This window comes from Oncorhynchus masou, chromosome 5 (assembly GCF_036934945.1).
Source record: "Oncorhynchus masou masou isolate Uvic2021 chromosome 5, UVic_Omas_1.1, whole genome shotgun sequence".
Taxonomy (NCBI): domain Eukaryota; kingdom Metazoa; phylum Chordata; class Actinopteri; order Salmoniformes; family Salmonidae; genus Oncorhynchus; species Oncorhynchus masou.
In genome coordinates this window covers 57,896,463-57,921,426 of record NC_088216.1, presented here as the reverse complement: position 1 = coordinate 57,921,426, position 24,964 = coordinate 57,896,463, and the positions used below count along the sequence as shown (strand labels likewise).

At 43.2% G+C, this 24,964-nt stretch overlaps 1 protein-coding gene across 1 annotated transcript in view; it reads right to left on the bottom strand.

Moving 5' to 3' along the window:
* LOC135539944 (guanine nucleotide-binding protein G(i) subunit alpha-2-like) overlaps positions 1-24,964 on the bottom strand; it is a 114,183-nt gene that overhangs the window by 17,275 nt on the left and 71,944 nt on the right. Inside the window, exons 2-3 of the mRNA XM_064966216.1 lie at positions 5,151-5,193; positions 3,220-3,361 (exon numbers count right to left, since the gene is read on the bottom strand). Coding sequence (XP_064822288.1) covers positions 3,220-3,361; positions 5,151-5,193 — 185 coding nt within the window. The remainder of the gene's footprint in view (positions 1-3,219; positions 3,362-5,150; positions 5,194-24,964) is intronic.

The following is a 24,964-nucleotide window of genomic DNA, read 5'->3' as shown; positions in this document are numbered from 1 at the left end:
AGCACTTCCTTTGCAAGAGTCATTGAATCTAGAGCCATACATCTAAATAAAATGACTCTGCTTGTAGAACAGCTTAATCCACAAAGCTCATTGTACAAGAATATTTACATCATCATTCTGAACTCATTATGTTGATCAGGTTCAGTAATATGGCAAGAGAGGTGTGTGTTATGTAAACGAGGGCCTGAGGGGACAGTCTTCTATCAGTGGATGTGACAGTGAACCTCATCAACATAATGAGTTCAGAATTCTGGTCTCTCTCTCTCTCTCGTCACCATTTACTGTCACTAATGACGTATTTACGACTCAACAAACACTGGCAACTCATTATATAAATCTACATAAACAAGATTACTTTAATGTACCACCTACCCCTCCCTCATTCACGTTGAGTAGAGACTTGTGGGGACTTGTAAAACATCTTTCTCTGTTGATCGCATCCCCTCAGGCTATGTGAAAAATCTGCCTATTTGACTTAAATCTGTGAAACAGGCTATTTGAGGCTTTCTAGGCAGCTGTGGTTATGGGGTTGGAGGAGAGAAATGTATTTAAGAAGGTAAATTAATTCAAGACACACTGCCAGACTTGCAGAGATTTGTAGCAGTAATATGTCTTGCAGAGCTCGCGACCTCTAATAAACCAACTCTGACACATAAGAGTGGGGGAACACCCTGCTCTCTCCATACCTCATCTCCACTCGCAAGTGGTACACAATAAGGCCTTTTTCTCAACACTGGACATTTTAGAGTGGACAAATAGCTCTGCTATTAATAGTTCTGATAGTTTGGTAATAAAAAGGACAGGCAAATCTTTCATAAGATTCCTATCTGCATAGAGAGGATCTGTAAATCATAATTGGGAGAAACATAGGAGGCATAAATAAATTGTCTCTCACTAAGAACACATGGATTCTTTTGTATTGCTATGTCATCTCTCTCAGTAGTGCCCACTGGCCAGACAGGCAGCTCAGAAGTGCTCTCTCTAATCTAATGACATGTACACGGGCAGCAGGACTGAGTAAACATGGAACATCACTTTACGGCACTCCTTCAAACAACATTCTGGGACGCTATACTACTCAAAACTCTCAACTGTCTAGGTAGGGGCTATTGGTACTTGAGCCAGATCATTTCCCCGGTCTCACTTCAGACAGACGAGAGCTGGACTAGGGACATGTGCATCAAAGCGGAACCGAGAGAGTGATAAACATCCATCTCCATGCCATCAGTTAAAAAGTCAACACTAGCAGGCCTCCGCCCAGTACCCTGTCCCTGAACTTTAGTCACTGTTACGAGCCGGTTACCCTGCACCTTAGAGACTGCTTTGCCTTATAAACACATTTAAAGTGACCAGTGTTCAATGACCTAATGTTTACATACTGTTTTACCCACTGTATATGTATATACTGTATTCTAGTCAAGGCTCATCCGATATAACCACTGCTGTACACACCTTTTCTATTCATATACTGTCCATACACACAATTATATATACACACATACATATATAGCCTCTTTCTATTTTTTAATTTGTAATTTTACTAGGCAAGTCAGTTAAGAACAAATTCTTATTTACAATGACGGCCTGGGAATAGTGGGTTAACTGCCTTGTTCAGGGGCAGAACGACAGATATTTTGTAACGGCGTTCTTCGTTTGTCGCAAGAGAGTCGGACCGAAATGCAGCGTGTTGGTTACTCATGTTTTTTTTTAATGAAACAAATGACGATACATGAAAAATACTGAGACAAATACAAAACAACAAAACGGAACGTGACACCTAAGTACAGCCTATCTGGTGAAACTACACAGAGACAGGAACAATCACCCACGAAATACACAATGAAACCCAGGCTACCTAAATACGGTTCCCCATCAAAGACAACAAGAATCACCTGACTCTGATTGAGAACCGCCTCAGGCAGCCAAACCTAAACTAAACACACCCCTAATCAACCACAATCCCAATGCCTACAAAAACCCCAATACGACAACACAATAACATAAACCCATGTCACACCCTGGCTTGACCAACTAATTAACTAAAACACAAAATACTAAGACCAAGTCGTGACATGTTTACCTCGTCAGCTCAGGGATTCGATCTGGCAACCTTTTGGTTACTTTCCCAATGATCTAACCACTAGGCTACCTTCTGCCCCAAAATGGATTAAAAACATTCCTCTCTCTCTCTCTCCTCCACCCACCCCCCCCCATCAATCTACACACAATACCCCATAATGGCAAGGCAAAAACAGGTCTTGGCTGTGTGCTTAGGGTTGGAAGCGAAACCGTCGCCCCAGTCTGAGGTCCTGAGTGCTCTGGAGCAGGTTTTCATCAAGGATCCTTCTGTACCTTGCTCTGTTCATATTTTCCTTGACGCTGACTAGTCTCCTAGTCCCTGCTGCTGAAAATCTGCATATATTGTTTGTCAACAGGACAATGATCCAACACACCTCCAGGCTGTGTTAGGGCTATTTGACCAAGAGGGTGAGTGATGGAGTGCTGCTTCAGATGACCCTGCCTCCACAAATCACCTGACCTCAACCCATTTGAGATGGTTTGAGAGGAGTTGGACCACAGAGTGAAGGAAAAGCATATGTGGGAACTCCTTCAAGACTGTTGGAAAAGCATTCCAGGTGAAGCTGATTGAGAAAACGCCAAGCGTGTGCAAAGCTGTCATCAAGGCAAAGGGTGGCTACTATTTGGTTACTACATGATTATATATGTAATTTCATAGTTTTGATGACTTCACTATTATTCTACAATGTTGAACATAGTAAAAATAAAGAAAACCCCTTGAACGAGTAGGTATTTTCAAACTTTTGACTGGTACTGTATTTATTTCTGGATTATGTGCAATTGTTTTGTTAAAAAAATGATTACTGCACTGCTGGAGCTAGAAACACAAGCATTTCGCTTCACCTGCGATATCTGCAAATACGTGTAGCAACCAACAAACTTTAATTAGATGAGAGGGACAGAGAGGAGAAGTTGGTGTTCTGAGAAGAGTGGGAGCAGTTCAAGGTCTGGCTGACCTTTGGAGCAGCAGTAGGGTGCATGAAGAGAGAACAGTGGCAGCTCTGGTGGATGGACTCAGACACTGTGTGTGTGTGTGTGTGTGTGTGTGTGTGTGTGTGTGTGTGTGTGTGTGTGTGTGTGTGTGTGTGTGTGTGTGTGTGTGTGTGTGTGTGTGTGTGTGTGTGTGTGTGTGTGTGTTACCGCTCTGGCTGCGTCTTCGTAGTCGATCTTGAGGTTGGCCATGGCCTTGATGATGGCCATGATGGACTGAATTGTGTTGCTGTAGACCACAGCTCTGTACTGCTTACACTCCTCTTCTGAGTAGCCATCCTCATGGATGATCCTGACAGGCACAGGAAAAAGAGAGCGAGTTGGGTCACTCAAACACATACACACTTGCACATGCAAGCGCAGCTCTTAAATATAAACAACCCAGGTGTCACTAAAAATCGATATCTTTCTTAATAACAATGTCAGTGTTAACATCTCCATGTTTGTCCATCAGAAGGCACAGTCAGCATATTAATAATTGGTTGCATTATACAGATTACGGTACTAAGCATTCTTAAGTCCAGACAGACATTACTGGTTTGAGGCTTTGGAGGCAGCTCAGGTCTCTGCTGAGAACCAGGCAGCTGGAGAACACTATAACTAAAACAAATATTGACTACAGTATGGAAGAAGAACGAAAAACATGTTGACAGTGAAAAAGTGGCCAGGCCAAGACAGGAGCCCCTAGGCTATGCATGAAACAAATATATTTTCTGTCTATTCACAACAATGCCCTCTGGGAGAGTGAGAGGCACTGCGAATTCCAGTGTGAATTCCAGGATGCTGATTGGCTGTGAGGCGTTCTCAATCGAACCTCATTATAATGCAAGGGAGCCAACTAGGAAGAAGGCCAAAACAGACTTAAAGAATGAGCACACAGAAGTGTTTCTTCTCAACTTCAATTGAAACAAATATAGTCAATCTTATCTTAGGTTGGATGTAGGCCAGGGAGATTTAGTTGTGTAAAATCATGTTCAATTTAACAAAAATGTAATTCCCAAAAACATCTCATTAGATGTCATGCAGACACAGACATTTTCCAAGAACTGGATGATATTGCAAATTAATAATTACAATAGTGAAGGAGAACCACGGAAGATTTATATCCTGAAATCGAAGTAAAATGTTTAAATTCCGAGTAAATCTTGAAGACTTTTCCTTGTAAGTGGAGCCCTGAAGTTATTTAAGCATAACACAACTACAATCATTTTCAAGTCAAAATAAGGTACTTTCTAAGGGGCAATGTAGAAAGAGATTTCATCAGGACTGTTTTCACAAAGTGTTTACACATCTATTACAACAGCAGTGACGTCTGTGTATGTGTTCATGAATGTCAGTGAGAAGAATTGAGGGGTAAAGTGTGTTCACTTGTGAGATTTTGGCACTAGACAGAGACAACAGTGACCCCAGAGCTGCTCCTGTAAAAACCTGCACGGGTCACAAGGACAGGTGAAGGGGGTATATTATAATACACCCAGTCAGTTTGGCATGATAACAAAAATCAAAGCCGTGATGTGCTACAGAACATACAGGTCCAGATATGCTACCAGGCTGTTAACCGGTCTCCTCTCCATATGTTCTAAATGATCCAGCCTGTCTAACAGGAGACATCCTGTAGAGCGTAGACTTAAGCTAACTGCATACTCTACTGTCTGCTTGGAATATCAGTTAGCAGGGAGTTAATGCCTTAATAATTGTGAGAAAAACTCAGTCCATAAGTATTTATCCGCTGATGTGTGGGGGAAGATACAGCTGCCTGCCTGCGTGTGTGCGTACAGGGCTGTCCATTCCCGGGGAGGCCTCTAACCCATACGAATGTAACAGCTGAGACACCTACAGACTGTAGGTATAGGAAGTAGTATGTTCCGTATAGATTATAGCATGAGGACATGGATTCTGGGAGAAAGATGCATAGAGAATTCCAGGAACCTAGCTTAAAAATGTACTGTCCCGGTCTGCTTGTGTTGATAATGACAGAGTCTGGTTACAATATTGGGTTAATTGCTCATGCTTGACGGGAACAGCAGCAAAACAACTAAAACAATGAGGAGTCAGGAAGCCAGGCAGGCAGCTCGACTTACTTCATCTGTTTCACAATAGTGCTCTTCCCCGACTCTCCAGCACCTGCACACAGAACAAACAAAGGCAGGGGTTAAAAATATGCTCCATTAGTGGATAAATGTAAACAGGCAGCCAAGTGAGGCCTGGACTCCTGAGTACCCCACCATCCCTCCTCATCAGGCCTCAACATTGCAATTGATCTCTCCCTCTTCCTTTCGCCAAGTGAATCTGCCTGCCAGGCGCTCCCTTTCAAGTTGCAGCTTAACAGGCATGTCAATCTACAGTAGTGTATACAGAGTATAAACAGTAGTGTCGCTTTGCCTTCAAGCAGAGATGGGGAAGAAAATCAATAGTTACATGTCCCAATATGATTTTTGGATGGCATTATATTTGACTCAAAGTTTTGATTTATAAAAAATAAAAGAAAGTCAAGTTTGGACAAACCTACTCATTCAAGTTTAAAAAAAACTATTTTCTACATTGTAGAATAATAGTGAAGCCATCAAAACTATGAAATGACATATGGAATCCTGTGGTAATCAAAAAAAGTAACCAAAAATTTGCCACCCTTTGCCTTGATGACAGCTTTGCACACTCTTGATATTCTCTCCACCAGCTTTATCACCAGGAATGCATGTGACAAGGTGTGCCTTGTTAAAAGTCCATGTGGAATCTCTTTCCTTCTTAATGTGTTTGAGCCAATCAGTTGTGCTACTCAGAAGATAGCCCTATTTGATAGAAGACCAAGTCCATATTACGGCAAGAACAGCTCAAATAAGCAAAGAGAAACAACAGTTCATCATTGCTTAAAGACATGAAGGTCAGTCAATATGGAACATTTAAAGAACTTTGACAGTTTCCTCAAGTGCAGTCGCAAAATCCATCAAGCGCTATGATGAAACTGGCTCCCATGAGGACCGCCACAGGAATGGAAGACCCAGAGTTACCTCTGCTGCAGAGAATAAGTTCATTCGAGTTACCAGCCTCAGAAATTGCAGCCCAAATAAATTCTTCAGAGTTCAAGTAACAGACACATCTCAACATCAACTTTTCAGAGGAGACTGTGTAATAAGGCCTTCATGGTCGAATTGTTGAAAAGAAACCACTACTAAAGGACACCAATAATAAGAAGAGACTTGCTTGGGCCAAAAAACACAAGCAATGGACATTAGACCGGTGGAGATCTTTTTGATCTGACAAGTCCAAATTTGCAATTTCTGGTTCCAACCGCCGTGTCTTTGTGAGACGCAGAGTAAGGTGAACGGATGATCTTCACATGTGTGGTTTCCACCGTGAAGCATGGAGGTGCTGGTGTGGGAGTGCTTTGCTGGTGACACTGATTTATTTAGAATTCAAAGCACACAGTGTTACACCATCCCATCTGGTTTGCACTTAGTGGGACTATCATTGTTTTTCAACAGGACAAGGACCCAACACACCTCCATGCTGTGTAAGGGCTATTTGACCAAGGAGAGTGATGGAGTGCTGCATCAGATGACCTGGCTTCAACCCAATTGAGATGGTTTGGGATGACTTGGACTGCAGAATGACAGACAAGCAGCCAACAAGTGCTCAGCATATGTGGGAACTCCTTCAAGACGGTTAGAAAAGCATTCCTCATGAAGCTGGTTGAGAGAACGCCAAGTGTGAAAAGCTGTCATCGCCAAGTGTGAAAAGCTACTTTGAAGAAACTAAAACATTTAGATTTGTTTAACACTTTTTGGTTACTACATGATTTCATACGTGTTATTTCATTACTTTCTTTACTGTATGTATGTGTGTGTGTGTGTGTGTGTGTGTGTGTGTGTGTGTGGTGTGTGTGGTGTGTGTGTACATGTATAGTATAAACGTAATATGTAAATTGTTGGTCCCATGTTTCATGAGCTGAAATAAAATATCCCAGTAATGTTCCATACGCACAAAGCTTATTTCAGATTTTGTGCACAATTTTTACATCCCTGTTGGTGAGCATATCTCCTATGCCAAGATAATCCATCCACCTGACAAGTGTGGAATATCAAGAAGCTAATTAAACAGCATGAACATTACACAGGTGCACCTTGTGCTGAGACCATTCAAGTGGAATGGGACAACATTCCACAGGCCACAGTCAACAGCCTGATCAACTCTATGCGAAGGAGATGTTGCCCTGCATGAAGCAAATGGTGGTCTCACCAGATACCGACTGGTTCTCTGATCCATGCCCCTACCGTATTTAACAAAAGTTCTGTGACCAACAGATGCATATCTGTATTCCCACTCGTGTGAAATCCATCGATTAAGGCCTTATTTATTTCAATTAACTGATGTCCTTAAATGAACTGTAACTCAGTCAAATCTAAGAAATTGTTGCATGTTATGTTTATATACTGAAAAATATATAATTTCTATTTTGTTAGGTAGCACTAGCTAGTGCTAGTCGTCTGTACCAAAACGCTGGTATTTTTCATCCTATTGCTTGTTCTTGATATTCTTTAAAAAAGTAGTGTGCCAAAATGTTTTCAGTACTTTTAAAATACATGATTGATCAAAACTAACTTTTTTCATGCTCTCTCGTCTCTCTGTAGCAGACATATAGTGATCATTATATTTGAACATCAAGCCGAAAACAAAATCACAGTTTCAAACCACAATACATATACAATCGTGAGAATCGCAAAACATATCGTATCGTCAGGCCCCCTGTCCACTCAGTGAGTGAGTCACTCATTCATAGGGTTTCACTGAGTTTCATAACTCCTGTGCCAACAGCATTTCCTGTGTCTAAACTTTAGAGGAACACGGTCATGTTGTAACCCTCCCTCCCCACAGCCGCTGAGGCAAGGCACTTTATCATCATTAGCCTTGAGTGAAAACGTCTGAGTGCTTTCACAAACAGGATATTCCTTTTCTTATCAGCTCTCATATTTATTTTTGCAGTCCGGGCGGTGGTGAGGTGAGCTCATCTGCCACGGATCTCTCTCTGTCTTGGAGCTCTGGCGTGAGCTACACTACACGTCCAAAATTATTTGGACACCTGCTCGAACGTCTCATTCCAAAATCCTGGGCATTAATATGGAGTTGGTCCCCTCTTTACTGCTATAAACAGCCTCCACTCTTCTGGGAAGACATCCCACTGGATGTTAGAACATTGAATGGAAGCAAGTCCCCGCAGCAACCACAAAAATCATTATTGAGGTTGGAAACTGATGTTGGGCAATTTGGCCTGGCTCGCAGTCGGCGTTCCAATTCATCCCAAAGGTATTCAAGGGGGTTGAGGTCAGGGCTCTGTGCAGGCTAGTCAGGTTTTTCCACACGGTTCTCAACAAACCATTTCTGTATGGATCTCGCTTTGTCCATGGTGTCATTGTCATGCTGAAACAGGAAAGGGCCTTCCCCAAACTGTTGCCACAGAGTTGAAATGTCATTGTATGCTGTAGCATTAACATATCCCTTCACTGGAACTAAGGGGCCCGAACCATGAAAAACAGTCCCAAAACCATTAATCCTCATCCACCAAATTTTACAGTTGGCACTATGCATTCGGGCAGGCATCCTCCAAACCCAGATTCTTCCGTCGGACTGCCAGATGGTGAATAGTGATTCATCACTCCAGAGAACATGTTTCCACCGCTCCAGAGTCCACATGAACACATTCTCACGTCGAAGTGGCACACGCATACTTGAGTTTATTTTGTATGTACACACAGTTTACACATGAGGCCCCAGGGGTAGAGGAAGAGGAGATGCATTTTACTGGCAGCTGTCAACCGACTGCCTTCATGCTATTTGACTTGTGACTGGAGAAGAGAAGAGAAGGGGAGGCCGTTCGCGAGTGGTAGTGTGGCCAGCCCTTGCCTACATCACACATCACGTAGCCTTAAGCAAAACTTAGATCAGGCCCCACAGGAAACGCATTAGGGTATTTTCCACTGTAATGTAGTTGGCTGTCTGGACAAGCTGGCAGGAAGAGAACAGTAGCACTGAGTTAACTGGTCACACAGCGCATGTAAATTATCCACAAACCACAACCATATTCTTCCACCTACAATATGAGCCACTGACATTCTACCTTCCAACACAACAGTGATGTGAATACAAAACACAGAGCAGCAAATTACAGACCGGTTTAAAATGGAGAGTTTCAGACTAACTGGCCAATCTAGGAGACATGCTCTACTCCATTTCTCATTCTTAGAGGCCACTCTCAGCATACCATAGTGAGCAAATCACCCTGCAATGAAGCATTCACTCATCTGCTCCAGTGTGTGGGCTGAATTGATGAGCTCAAATAAATAAAAAGGGAGGAGAAGAGGAGATGCATCTCAGGCTCCAAGTCTTGAGCGAGAGGGAACTCAGAAGGAAGTGACTCAGAGACACAGTGGAAAGCGTGTGAGTGTGAGTGTGTGTGTGTATGCACCCTTGAGCATCTGTGAGTGGGTGTGTGCGCATGCACTCTATATGGATTCATATTTGCTCAAGTGCATGGTGAGGTTGTAGCAACAACACATCATGAAGAAATTAAATGAGATGTGTGAGCCTATGTTCAGTTTGCCTGACGACTCAGACTGAATTCGTCCGCTGCTCTAGGTTCACTACATACTGTAGGACACTTCAGACTGAATTCTTCCGCTGCTCTAGGTTCACTACATACTGTAGGACACTTCAGACTGAATTCTTCCGCTGCTCTAGGTTCACTACATACTGTAGGACACTTCAGACTGAATTCTTCCGCTGCTCTAGGTTCACTACATACTGTAGGACACTTCAGACTGAATTCTTCCGCTGCTCACTCTAGGTTCACTACATACTGTAGGACACTTCAGACTGAATTCTTCTGCTGCTCTCGGTTCACTACATACTGTAGGACACTTCAGACTGAATTCTTCCGCTGCTCTAGGTTCACTACACACTGTAGGACACTTCAGACTGAATTCTTCCACTGCTCTAGGTTCACTACACACTGTAGGACACTTCAGACTGAATTCTTCCGCTGCTCTGGGTTCACTACATACTGTAGGACACTTCAGACTGAATTCTTCCGCTGCTCTGGGTTCACTACATACTGACACTACATACTGTAGGACACTTCAGACTGAATTCTTCCGCTGCTCTAGGTTCACTACATACTGTAGGACACTTCAGACTGAATTCTTCCGCTGCTCTAGGTTCACTACATACTGTAGGACACTTCAGACTGAATTCTTCCGCTGCTCTAGGTTCACTACATACTGTAGGACACTTCAGACTCAATTCTTCCGCTGCTCTGGGTTCACTACATACTGTAGGACACTTCAGACTGAATTCTTCCGCTGCTCTAGGTTCACTACATACTGTAGGACACTTCAGACTGAATTCTTCCGCTGCTCTAGGTTCACTACATACTGTAGGACACTTCAGACTGAATTCTTCCGCTGCTCTGGGTTCACTACATACTGTAGGACACTTCAGACTGAATTCTTCCGCTGCTCTGGGTTCACTACATACTGTAGGACACTTCAGACTGAATTCTTCCGCTGCTCTGGGTTCACTACATACTGTAGGACACTTCTGAATTCTTCCGGCTCTCACTACATACTGTAGGACACTTCAGACTGAATTCTTCCGCTGCTCTAGGTTCACTACATACTGTAGGACACTTCAGACTGAATTCTTCCACTGCTCTGGGTTCACTACATACTGTAGGACACTTCAGACTGAATTCTTCCGCTGCTCTAGGTTCACTACATACTGTAGGACACTTCAGACTGAATTCCTCCGCTGCTCTAGGTTCACTACATACTGTAGGACACTTCAGACTGAATTCTTCCGCTGCTCTAGGTTCACTACATACTGTAGGACACTTCAGACTGAATTCTTCCGCTGCTCTCGGTTCACTACACACTGTAGGACACTTCAGACGGCCATCGGTGAAGTCATGTGTGGTGACGTCTAACTGTTGTGTGTTGTACAAAAGTCAATCAGCGATTGGATGATCTCTAACCAATAAGAGTAGCAAAGCGCCCCTTTAGCCACTTTTCAAAAAGCTGCTTTACCCATGTATGTTCTGGCGCAAACCTTCTGTTTCTAGGACCAATCAGAACGGTTAGAATGTGTTTGCGTTCTAGAAATCGTCAGGGAGGTAATGAGATCAACAGATTTCAATGTTGGTTTTCCTATAGCAGGGTTCCAAAACATTTTTGTTATTTACATTATGCAAATATGTTCCAAAATATTCCCACGTATAATAGAGAGATATAATTGATAACATACAAAAATGTAAGCATGGTTTGAAATGACTTTCAGACAGATATTATATTTGTTTGGGCTTCCAGGTCAATTTCCTCCGACATCCTGACCATCCGCCCAAGAAACAAATCGGCCAGCGGGTGAAACCCTGTCCTACAGGATATTCGTCCTAACAGAGAGAAGAGACAGACAGAGGAGACAGTGTGCCACCAGAGCCCCTAGAGAGAGTGCTACAGATACAGGTATATGTGTCCAGTGACCACAGAGCCAAGCTGCGAATGCACTCCCGGAGAGTTCATAGAGCTGTTAGCACAGTGGTGTGACGTGACTGAACTCTCTCACCACAGATACACGTTTCCTCTGCTGGATCTCCCCCTATTTCTTTCTCTCATGCCATCATGTTGCTGATTGTAAATAGACATTTGGAGTTTGTCCAGTGAAGCTGAGAACATTATGAGATGTAATGACAGGAAGAGTACAACACAGATGTTTATGGCAACAAGAGAGAAGATATTAACTGTACACACACTTATCTCCTTTAGACGGATACCTCGTGTGTGTGTGTGTGTGTGTGTGTGTGTGTGTGTGTGTGTGTGTGTGTGTGTGTGTGTGTGTGTGTGTGTGTGTGTGTGTGTGTGTGTGTGTGTGTGTGTGTGTGTGTGTGTGTGTGTGTGTGTGTGTGTGTGTGTGTACTCTAAAAAGGTGTGCCTTCTATTATTTTTACCCCTGAGCTATGTTAAGGTGACTTTGAAAATCAATACAATGCATCCCCATAAAGAGCACAACTCTCCAACACTGTGCAGAAACAATCAAAGTTTATGCTGTCTTACTTGTTTAAATGGAGAAACAGCCAAATTGCCTATGGGGAATGACACCAGTTAACCACAATGTAAACTGACTCACTGGTGAAGCTTGAGGTACTTCACACACACAAACACACACACAGTTATCATACTGCACTGTTGCTGAGCCGTTCTTCTGCATTAATAAATGCACCCTCAGTCAGCGTGCACACACACATACAGTGTACAAACCAGCAATGCACTGGAGAGCTTTAATATTTAATGTACCTGCCAACCTGCAAAAGACCACTATGATGTTCACAGCACACATTTGCATGCCCTCTTGCAGTACAGTCATACACAAGCATGTGTGAAAGCACATGCACATAAACGCAAGCATACATGAGACTAGTGCAAATACACGTATACAGACACACACTTGACCAAAGCCATTCAGACTACAAGTGGAGCCACATATGTGTATGCAAGCTTGGTGCCATTTGCTTTCTTAACTACAACAGGTCTTTTTCAATTCTGTAAAGTCAGTGTGAAATGATCGTTGTCTAATAAACAATGGCAAGCCACCAGGGTCTGACAATCTGGTTGTCAGAGCCTGTGGCTTGTTATTGTTGATGGTGAAAAAAATGATTGTCTATAAACAATAACAAGCCACAGGGGTCTGACATCCAGATTGTCAGTGCCCGGTGGCTTGCCATTGTTGATAGACAATCATTTTTTCACCTCTTCCACACTGACTTTATGGAATTCAAACCTCTCCGTACCTTGGCAGCAGCTAATGGGGATCCCTAATAAATACAAAAAAAAACAACCAAAAACAACCAATTCAAACGCTGCCACAGGCTTTTATCAGCACGGACTCAGAGCTTCTCGCCCTCCCCTCCAGCTGAAGGAAGGCCACGGTCAGCCCCAATAGGGACTACTGTCTCGAACGAAACAAACAGCCTTAATCACATTCTAACTATAATCACTATTACTTACTCACTTTCACTCTACAAGGATAAAACAATCTGAGCCTAGGTCCTGACGGTCTCTTTCAACACATCAGCCTTTGAATAAAAGCAGTAAAATGATGGCTGGCCGGTTGTTGGGCAGATGAAAGCTGTGCAGAGGGAAGTTATTATGAGGAGACTGATTTAGTCTTCCTGCCTTATAGCGTGACTCAGATTGGAGGATGAGTGTATAAGTGGATAGGGGGCCATTGAGAGGATATGGGGCCATTGAGAGAATATGGGGCCATTGAGAGGATGAGTGGATATAGGGGCCATTGAGAGGATGAGTGGATATAGGGCCATTGAGAGGATGAGTGGATATAGGGCCATTGAGAGGATATAGGGCCATTGAGAGGATGAGTGGATATAGGGCCATTGAGAGGATGAGTGGATATAGGGCCATTGAGAGCGTCCCTCTACTAAAATAAAAGCACGATGACAGCGGCATGGGGAGACAGTGGTTGTTCTCTGTAGGTTTCTCTAACACAGATCCCTGTGGTTATTATTGCTCCACACACACTGTCCTACCCCTCATATCTGTGGCTAATTCTGCCTTACTACAGCATTTCCCTATGGACTAGCAGAGCCCTACAGTGACAGCCTGGACACACACACACCAGGGTTTCAGTTAGCTGGTAATCAACAGTTTTTGGCCGATAAAATAAACAAATTGTCCGGGGCTGCCCTGCTGCTGAGGAGAGAGAGAGAGAGAGAGAGAGAGAGAGAGAGAGAGAGAGAGAGAGAGAGAAAGTGAGAGTTGCCTTGGCCTAGGCTACTGTTGATTGCGAAGATGGAGACCTTTTTTATTTCAAGAAAAACAAAAAAGGTAAAAGCCTAGAAGGCAGGGCACCAGACTGCCACCATTTAGTCACCCTAGTGACCCTTTGACTTGGCTGTGAGAGTAAAAAAAAAATATATGGTTGCGTCGGTGCTGGCTACACATTCATTCACCTAGCTAAAAACGTCCTATTGGCCTCCCGATGCCATCCCAGTGCTAGAGGCGTCACTACAGATACAGGTTCGATCTGGGACTGTCGCAGCCGGCCGCGACCGGTAGACTATGAGGAGGCACACAATTGGCCCAGCATCATCCGGGTTAGGGGAGGGTTTGGCCGGCCGGGATGTCCTTTTCCCATCACACTTACACGACTCCTTGTGGTGGCCGGGCGCATGCAAGCGGACTTCAGTCGCCAGCTGTACAGTGTTTCCTCTCGACACATTGGTGCGGCTGGTTTCCGGGTTATGAGACGAGAGTAACTACCAATTGGATATCATGAAATTGAAAAAAAAAAAAAAAAAAAGAAATAGTTAAAAGTACCCCAAAAAAACATCCTATTTTATTAAAAGGCTAAAACCATGATGTGGTCAAACAAAGTACTTTATCCTCATGATTCCTGTAATGAAAGTGTCTGCCAGTCCCTGTTTCGCTAGGGGCTGCTGCTGTGTCGAGCGAGCCACTTGCTCTCCATTACCGGGGGGAAAAATGCGCCGGGACCATTTTAAAATCTAATTGCTGGGAAAACACAGTTATCCTGTTGTCACAGATAGAAAGCTGAGAACATCCTCGCTCTGTGGGTATACTATTTATTTATCAACGGCACCTGTGGTTTGATTTAAAGTGGGCAGTTGATAAACGCAGATGAAGAATATCAAGGATCTGGAAAGATTCTGTATAGAGGAATGGTCTAATATACCTCCCAATGTGTTCTTCAATCTCATAAAACATATTAGAAAAATGCTCAGTGTCGTTATCCTCGCAAGGGGAGGGGGCTGGACTATTGAAAACATAACCTCCATCTTTGAGGATTTGTTTTTATTACTTGTTAAACAAAATCAGAACAATTTAATTAGTATAAAATAATATACTTTTCCCTTTTTTGTGTGCATACAATATAGCTCAGTATTTATTTTATACAGTCTTTTAAATCAAGGGTGCCAATAATGTTGTACCTGACTGTATATTAAATGGGCAGACAGTGGGAGTACACTGCACTTGAGGATAAAAGTACTTTGTTTGACCAAATCACAGTTTTAGCCCTTTTTTTGGGTACTTTAAACCCCTTTTTTCTCCCCAATTTCATGATATCCAATTGGTAGTTAGTCTTGTCTCGTCGCTGCAACTCCTGTACAGACTCAGGAGAGGCGAAGGTCGAGAGCCATGCGTCCTCAGAAGCATGACCCCGCCAAGCCGCACTCCCTGACACACTGCTCGCTTAACCCGGAAGCCAGCCGCACCAATGTGACAGAGGAAACACTGTACAGCTATACCAGGAGATTTCAGGTATATGAGGAAAATACTGCCCACTGCCAAGCAACCACTCAATGGAGGAGATAGTTGTGGTCGCATCCATTGACTAAAGCTGAGTAGGAAGGGCATTTTCCAAAAGGTTTGAAAGAGGGGAAAAAAAGGGGCAATGGAAAGGGCCAGCTCAGCTGAATGAGATTAGAGAGGATTTGAATGTCCGTCACACTTACCTCACGTCCCCTTCATTGATTAAACAAAAAGGACTGAGAGGAGTATGTGTGTGTGTGTAAGGGGAGGTCATTTGTCTGATGTGGGCAGAAGGGGGGGGGGGGGTCTCCTTTACTCCAGTGGGCACCATGGCAGGCTCCGAAAAGTTGGTTGTGCTCCCTGCCTCTGCTCCAGTCCTCCCTTTCCTCCCCTGCCAAGACCCAGGAAATTGCCTCATTATCAAAATCAGGCCCAGTGTGGATTCACAGGGGAGGAGAGGGAGGACTGGAGCAGAGGCAGGGAGCGCAAACAACATATAGGAGAATGTGCCAGAGGTGGCTGTGCCAGGGTGCCCACTGGAGTAAATGAGACCCAGCTGCAGCAGTACAGAGCCAGGTCTATGAAGGGTAGAGCGAAAACAACACGGAGCACTGACATTATCACAGCAGCCAGGGAAAGTGGCAGCTCACTAATGCACAGTTCGAAGGAGTTGTGGAGCTGGGAGCTGTTCTAGAGAACATGGGTACAATACAGACGCAATAACACACCCCAACACACAGCAACAGACAAAGAAACAAAAACAGACAAGCTCACACGCACACTTAACTCATCTGTCCTGGTGGGCTAATCAATATTGTATCTTTTGCAAAAAACACGTGGGACTCCATGTCTCAGGAGAGGAGCCAGAGCTGGTCGTACAAAGGGGCTGTTTATATTGTGAGGTGCCTGATAGCACACAGTTCCCCACTGAGCACCCAGCCCACAGAGCTACAACACTAATAGCATAAGGGGAAACTATTGATCCCTGAGGTAGAGGAAGACATAAAAACAATCTCTATATTTGACCCGAGGGAGGGAGCAGGCTCTCATTAATTAAAATGCATACACTGGGTGGTTAGGGAGAAGCTGTGGCCCTTATTATAGGCCTACTTGGGACTTATTGATTAATGCTCTGTGCTTTATTAGGGCTCTGAGGAGCCTGCATAACAGTAATTGGCCGTGGACCGAGAAAACAGCAGAGCTGATGAGGGCTCAGGTCTTGGTAAATGAGGATTATATTATAAGAGCAACTGCAGCTAGAGTATAAGACAAGAAAAACATGGCCACTTGTGTTGCCATCCTGTGGATCACTACTGTTTACAGGTTGCCGGTATTGCCAAGTGACTGCCGGTATTGGTAACAGCCAGATGCTGTCATCCAGCGTTGGATTCATTTCAGAACGTCCATATCCACAAGGTTTCTAACAATAGGTAGATGCTAAGAGGTTTAATAATAGAAGGCATTGATCTATTCAACAGCACTTCAATTGAAAAATTGTATGGTTGAGAGGGATGAGGCAAAAGGTATGACAAATGAGTCTGGCAGCACAACAGATTGGCAAACGTACTGCAACCTGAGAAATCATGTGACTAATCTAAATAAAAAGAACAAACTGTACTATGAAACAAAAATAAATTACATTAAAAAATGATAGTTAAAGCTTTGGAGCACGTTAAATTAAATCTTGGGCACAAGGGCAAACTCAGCTCCATCATTCATTGAATCAGATGGCTCATTCGTCACAAAACCCAAAGATATTGCCAATTACTTGAATTGTTTTTTTTTAACTTGCAAGATTAGCAAAATTAGGCATGACATGCCAGCAACAAATGCTGAAGATATACATCCAAGTATAATTGACCAAATGATGAAAGACGAGCGCTGTACTATTGAATTCAGTAAAGTGAGTGTGGATGTGGTGAATGATGTACTGTTTAATCTTTTGTCATATATTTAATGTAAGTGCCTTAATGTGTTTGGACCCCAGAAAGAGCAGCTGGATGGGGATCCCTAATAAATACAAATTAATTCACAGGTTTGTTGAAACAAGGAATAATAGCAGTGTTGCAGTTTCAATGCCAGTCGTTCCAAGGAGAGACTGTCTGTCCTGCTTGTCTGTTCAGTCTGGTGAACTTATCAAGGGCTAACACAGACAAATGGTTGAGGGAAAGTATTACATCCACGCTGACCCTCAAGCTCTAAGCAGTGTTTTTCAAAGACTTTGTATACAGAACCTGCATGTACTACTACAGCTGTTAGTTTTATTATTTCACCTTTATTTAATCAGGTAGGCAAGTTCTCATTTACAACTGCGACCAGGCCAAGATAAAGCAAAGCGACAAACAACAGAGTTACACATGGAATAAACAAACAGACAATAACACAACAGAACAAATAGTATATGTACAGTGTGTGCAAATGAGGTAATATAAGGGAGGTAAGGCAATAAATAGGATATAGCGGCAAAATAATTTCAATTTAGCAATTAAAACACTGGAGTGATAGATGTGCAGAAAAATAATGTGCAAGTAGAGATATGAGGGTACAAAAAAAATAAAAAAATAGCAGTATGGGGATGAGATCGTTGGATGGGCTATTTACAGATGGGCTATGTACAGGTGCAGAGATCTGTGAGATGCTCTGACAGCTGGTGCTTAAAGTTAGTGAGGGAGATACAAGTCTCCAGCTTCTGTGATTTTTGCAATTCGTTCCAGTCATTGGCAGCAGAGAACTGGAGAGATTGCGGCAGCTTTCCAATCTTTGGGAATCTCAGAAGATACGAAAGCGAGGTTGAACAGGCTAGTAATAGGGGTTGCAACAATTTCACAGATCATTTTAAAAAGAGAGGGTCCCGATTGTCTAGCCCAGTTGATTAGTAAGGGTCCAGATTTTGCAGCTCTTTCAGAACATCAGCTATCTGGATTTGGGTGAAGGAGAAATGGGGAGGCTTGGGCAAGTTGCTGTGGGGGGTGCAGGGCTGTTGACCAGGGTAGGGGTAGCCAGGTGGAAAGCGTGGCCAGCCGTAGATCAATTATTGTGGATTTATCCGTGGTGACAGTGTTTCCTAGCCTCAGTGCAGTGGGCAGCTGGGAGGAGGTGTTCTTATTCTCCATGGACTTTACAGTGTTCCAGAACTTTTTGGAGTTCGTGCTGCAGGATGAACATTTCTTTTGGACAAATGCTTGCCTTTTCTTTCCTAACTGCCTGTGTATATTGGTTCCTAACTTCCCTGAAAAGTTGCATATTGCGGGGGCTATTCAAAGCTAATGCCGTACACCACAGGATGTTTTTGTACTGGTCAAGGGCAGTTAGATTATCACATCCAACAATATGTCTAGGAAAATATTTTTACTTCCAGAGGCAGCGAGACAGTGATTGAGTTGTTCAGATCTTTCAGCAAAGGGGGATGTTTTGGGGTCATAGAAAGTCTACCTAAAATAGACAGATTGCCCAGCTATGCCTTTGACATGGCAGAGAGTTGGAAAGATGGCTGTGATCTGAGTCAGCAGGAGAGGAGCTGATAAGTCATTAGTTGTCTGTACAGAAGTCTGTAGCAAACTGGGTTGAACCCTCGGTTGCCTCCTCACTTGGCACTGCTTGTGAATGAAACATTTTATACTAGGCTATGCCTGTGGGTGTATTAGCCTAGCATATCACTAGCACCCTGAATAATGCCTATATGCCTGTGGGTGTATTAGCCTAGCATATCACTAGCACCCTGAATAATGCCTATATGCCTGTGGGTGTATTAGCCTAGCATATCAATAGCACACTGAATAATGCCTATATGTCGGTTGGTGTATTAGCCTAGCATATCACTAGCACCCTGAATAATGCCTATATGCCTGTGGGTGTATTAGCCTAGCATATCACTAGCACCCTGAATAATGCCTATATGCCTGTGGGTGTATTAGCCTAGCATATCACTAGCACCCTGAATAATGCCTATATGCCTGTGGGTGTGTTAGCCTAGCATATCACTAGCACCCTGAATAATGCCTATATGTCGGTTGGTGTGTTAGCGTGTAGCTAGTTTTGTTGCATGATTAGAGGGTGGTGACAATCAGAGCTGAACACCTCCACATCTCCTTCACTACCCCTGTACTGTGACTGGCCGCATTCATTACCACTAATACAGCTCTCTGGCCTCTGTCTGTTGTTTAGTGTGAGACAGCACTATACTCTATATGAATAGGTTGTGTGGTGTTAAATGTGTTTTTTGCATATACCAGTCCTCCTGAGACACCATTGGAGAGTGGAGTCATGGCCAGGGATTAGCCCTTACTGACAGCGACCCTGGAGCAATTAGGGTCAAGTGCCTTGCTCAAGGGCAGATTGACAGATTTTTCACCTAGTCTGCTTTTCAGTTACTCGCTTTAACCGCTAGGCTACCTGCCAGATTAGCTGAAACAAGGAATAATGGCAGTGTTGTACAGTAGTTTCAAGGCCAGTCATTTCAAGGAAACACTGCCTGTCCTGCTTGTCTGTTCAGTCTAGTAAACTTATCAGGAGCTAACACAGAGAAATGGTTCTGAGGAAAATTATTGTATCGATGCTGACCTTCAAGGTCTATTTTTTTATACCTTTAACTAGGCAAGTCAGTGAAGAACAAATTCTTATTTACAATGACACCTACACCGTCCAAACCCAGACGACGCTGGGCCAAATTGTACGCCGCCCTATGGGACGACCAATCACGGCCGGTTGTGATACAGCCTGGATTCGAACCAGGGTGTCTGTAGTGATGCCTCCAACACAGATGCAGTGCCTTAGATCGCTGCACCACTCGGCTCTAAGCAGTGTTTTTCAAAGACTTTGTATACAGCATTTGCATGTACTACTACAGCTGTTTATCACATCCAACAATGTGTCTACCTGCCACCCTGTATATATGGTACCCGGAGGTTTGTGGTTGGTGCGGCCAGGCGTTCAGAGTAAAGTGGTGTGCTTCCTCTTTGCCATAGCATCTCTTCCCCCTTTGTCCGACTATGCCAAGAGGATTTATAGTTGTGCTTTACATCATCATCATCAACTGCTTTCTCTCATCTGTCCCCAACAGGGGGATGGATGCAGTTCCACTTGCCATTGTGTCGCCATCCTATATCCTCCAACATTCAAATGATGCCATGGTTGAGTATCTGTGCTTTCCATGGCAGGATGTTGGTGTTGGCTCTGTGGGTCTCTCTCTCCTGGTAGAACTGAGAGGGGGACAAAGGCAGCAGTGATGGGGCTCGTGCTGGCACAGAGCACAGGGACACTACTGTTGATTGTCATTTAGGCCACTGCCACCTCACATCCCCTCAGTCACATCCCCTGACTGTCTTCATCTGTGATTATCAAAGCAACCTCGCCAAGTCACCCTGCATCACTTAGTGGCCGACACAGAGGTGGACAGAACATATAGAAAATGACAAGGTCCAAGTACCGTAGAAGATAGTAATTTACCAGTGTTGAACATGGAGCTCAGTGAGATGACTTTGGGCAAGATTCCCAGACACAGATTAAGCCTAGCCTACTAAAAATCTAAATTTTTAGTCCTAGACTGGATTTAATCTATGTCTGGAAAAACCGCTCTTGAAGTTAGAAGCAGCAGTATAATCTAAATGTAACTGTATGAAGTACAAGAACTCCAGCAGCTGTTGATTGTGTCGGTCTTGGTACAGATCTCCATTGTGATGTTAAAAAATATATATTATAATCAGTGGGATCACATGTATAAACAAATAATAAATGAAAATACAAAACATGGATGAAATTGATTATTTACACATGCACTGTCCTACTGAGAGAAAAGGAGTACAATACTTGGAGAACAGATACATTTCTTAATGCTGATTTTAAATCAGGCTTTTCTGTGATCAGGAAAACAAGTTTTCAAAATGATCCAATATACTAAATACAAGCTGGTTGTTTTGCTGCAGTCATACTGTTAGGTATAGGACATGTATTCTGTATTTGTTATCGCTACGGATGAACAATAAACAGTACCAGTCAAAAGTTGACCCCTTTTTACTATTTTATACATTGAAGACATCATAATTATGAAATAACATGGGAATCATGTAGTAACCCCAAAAAATGTTCAACAAATCAAAATATATTTTATATTTGAGATTCTTCAAAGAAGCCACCCTTTGCCTTGACAGCTTTGCACACTCTTGTCATTCTCTCAAACAGCTTCATGAGGAATGCCTTTCCAACAGTCTCGTCAGAGGAGTTCCCACATATGCTGAGCACTTGTTGGCTGTTTTCCCTTCACTCCAACTGATCCAAAACCATCTCAATTGGGTTGAGGTTGTGTGATTGTGGAGGCCAGGTCATCTGATGCAGTACTCCATCACCCTCCCTCTTGGTCAAATAGCCCTTACGAAGCCTGGAGGTGTGATGGGTCATTGTCTTGTTGAAAAACAAATGATCGTCCCACTAAACGCTAACCAGATGGGATGGCGTATTGCTGCAGAATGCCATGGTAGCCATGCTGGTTAAGTGTGCCTTGAATTCTAAATAAAATCATTGACAGTGTCACCAGCAAAGCACCCCCACACCATCACACTTCCTCCTCCATGCTTCACAGTGGGAACCACACATGCGTTCACCAACTCAGCATTTCACAAAGACACAGCAATCTCACATTTGGACTCAGACCAAAAGGACAGATTTCCACCGGTCTAACGTCCATTGCTCGTGTTTCTTGGCCTAAGCAAGTCTCTTCTTCTTATTGGTGTCCTTTAGTAGTGGTTTCTTTGCAGCAATTTGACCATGAAGGCCTGATTCACGCAGTCTCCTCTGAACAGTTGATGTTGAGTTGTCTGTTACGTGAACGCTGTGAAGCATTTATTTGGGCTGCAATCAGAGGTGCAGTTAACTTTGATGAACTTATCCTCTGCAGCAGAGGAAACTCTGTCTTACTTTCCTGTGGCGGTCCACATTAGAGAGAGTTTCATCGTAGCGCTTGATGGTTTTTGCGACTGCACTTGAATGCTCAAAGTTGACATTTTCCAGATTGACTGACCCTCACGTCTTAAAGTAATGGACGTTTTTTTCTCTTTGCTTATTTGAGCTGTTCTTCGATTAATTAGGGCCGATTTCAAGTTCAGAACAATCTGTCTTTTACCGATTATGGCCGATTACATTGCAATCCACGAGGAAACTGCATGGCAGGCTGACCACCTGTTACGCGAGTGCAACGTCAAAAGGACCTTGTGGCTGCAAGGAGCCAAGGTAAGTTGCTAGCTAGCATTAAACTTATCTTATAAAAAAAACAATCAATCTTCACATAATCACTAGTTAACTACACATGGTTGATGATATCTATAGGTTAACTAGCTTGTCCTGCGTTGCATATAATCAATGCAGTGCCTGTTAATTTATCATCGAATCACAGCCTACTTCAATTTCTCCAAACGGCTGATGATTTAACAAAAGCACGTGCAAGAAAAAAGCACAATCGTTGCACAAATGTACCTAACCATAAACATCAATGGCTTTCTTAAAATCAATACACAAGTATATATTTTGAATCCTCCATATTTAGTTAAAAAGAAATTCATGTTAGCAGGCAATATTAACTAGGGAAATTTTGTCACTTCTCTTGCGTTCATTGCACACAGTCAGGGTATATGCAACAGTTTGGGCCGCCTGGCTCATTGCAAACTGAACTAATTTGCCAGAATTTTACATAATTATGACATAACATTGAAGGTTGTGCAATGTAATACCAATATTTAGACTTAGGGTTGCCACCCGTTCGATAAAATACGGAACGGGTCCGTATTTCACTGAAAGAATAAACATTAACTGGGATTATTGAAGAACTGGGAATATTGAACCACCAGCTTTCATATGGGTGACTATTGGCTAACGTCGATTCTGGAGCAAACACCAATTATCCCGGAGCTAGCCAGCTGAAGAGTTCCATCAGCCACTCCTGGGCTACAATCACCTATCCGGACCCGTTTTACTGCCGAAGCGGAGCCCCATCGGGCCTTCACGACTGGACTACAGACATTATCTGCCCGAGGGAGTTATCCAACTGGCCCCACAGTCGTGTCGTTACCTGAACGCCCATCTGCGGCCAGCTAATCGTTAGCTGTCTTATCGGCTGCTATCTGAATCTACCAACGGAAACGCGCGAGGTAGTTAAAAACAGATCTCCATCCTCTGCTAGCTTGCTACCTATGGCCCCGCTAGCTGTCTGAATCGCCGTGACCCCAACCAACCTCCCTACTCACTGGACCCTTATGATCACTCGGCTAAGCATGCCTCTCCTTAATGTCAATATGCCTTGTCCATTGCTGTTCTGGTTAGTGTTTATTGGCTTATTTCACTGTAGAGCCTATAGCCCTTCTCATTATACCTTATCCAACCCTTCAGTTCAACCACCCACACATGCGATGACATCACCTGGTTTCAATTATGTTTCTAGAGACAATATCCCTTTCATCATCATCACGCAATGCCTAGGTTTACCTCCACTGTATTCACATTCTACCAAACCTTTGTCTGTACATAATATCGTGAAGCTATTTTATCGCCCCCAGAAACCTCCTTTTACTCTCTGTTCCGGACATCCTAGACGACCAATTCTCATAGCTTTTAGCCGTACCCTTATTCTACTCCTCCTCTGGTGATGTAGAGGTGAATCCAGGCCCTGCAGTGCCTAGCTCCACTCCTATTCCCCAGGCGCTCTCTTTTGATGACTTCTATAACCGTAATAGCCTCGGTTTCATGCATGTTAACATCTTGCGTCGCAATCCCGGATCCGGGATTCTATTTATAGCCTCAAGCTCATTAGCATAACGCAACGTTAACTATTCATGAAAATCGCAAATGAAATGAAATAAATATATTTGCTCTCAAGCTTAGACTTTTGTAAACCTCTTGATACTCCCCACTCCGGATCCGGGATCGTAAATATAGCCTCAGGCTCATTAGCATAACGCAACATTAACGATTTCTGAAAATCGCAAATAAAATGAAAATAATGCACCTGCTCTCAAGCTTAGCCTTTTCTTAACAACACTGTCATCTCAGATTTTCAAAATATGCTTTTGAACCATAGCAAATCACTAATTTGTGTAAGAGTATGCTAAGCTAGCTTAGCATTTTGAGTAGCATTTAGCACGCAACATTTTCACAAAAACCAGATAACCAAATAAATAAAATAATTTACCTTTGAAGAGCTTCGGATGTTTTCAATGAGGAGACTCTCAGTTACATAGCAAATGTTCAGTTTTTCCTGAAAGAATCTTTGTGTAGGAGAAATCGCTCCGTTTTGTACATCACATTTGGCTACCGAAACGAAACGAAAATTCAGTCACCAAAACGTCAAACTTTTTCCGAATTAACTCCATAATATCGACTGAAACATGGCAAACGTTGTTTAGAATCAATCCTCAAGGTGTTTTTTCACATATCTCTTCATTAATATGCAGTTTGTGGAAGCCTGCTTTCCCCTCAGAATCGCATGGAAAAATACCAGCAGCTGAAAAAGACGCACCAATTTTGACGGAGGACACCAGGCGGACACCTGGAAAATGTAGTGGTCAATCTTCCAATGATAT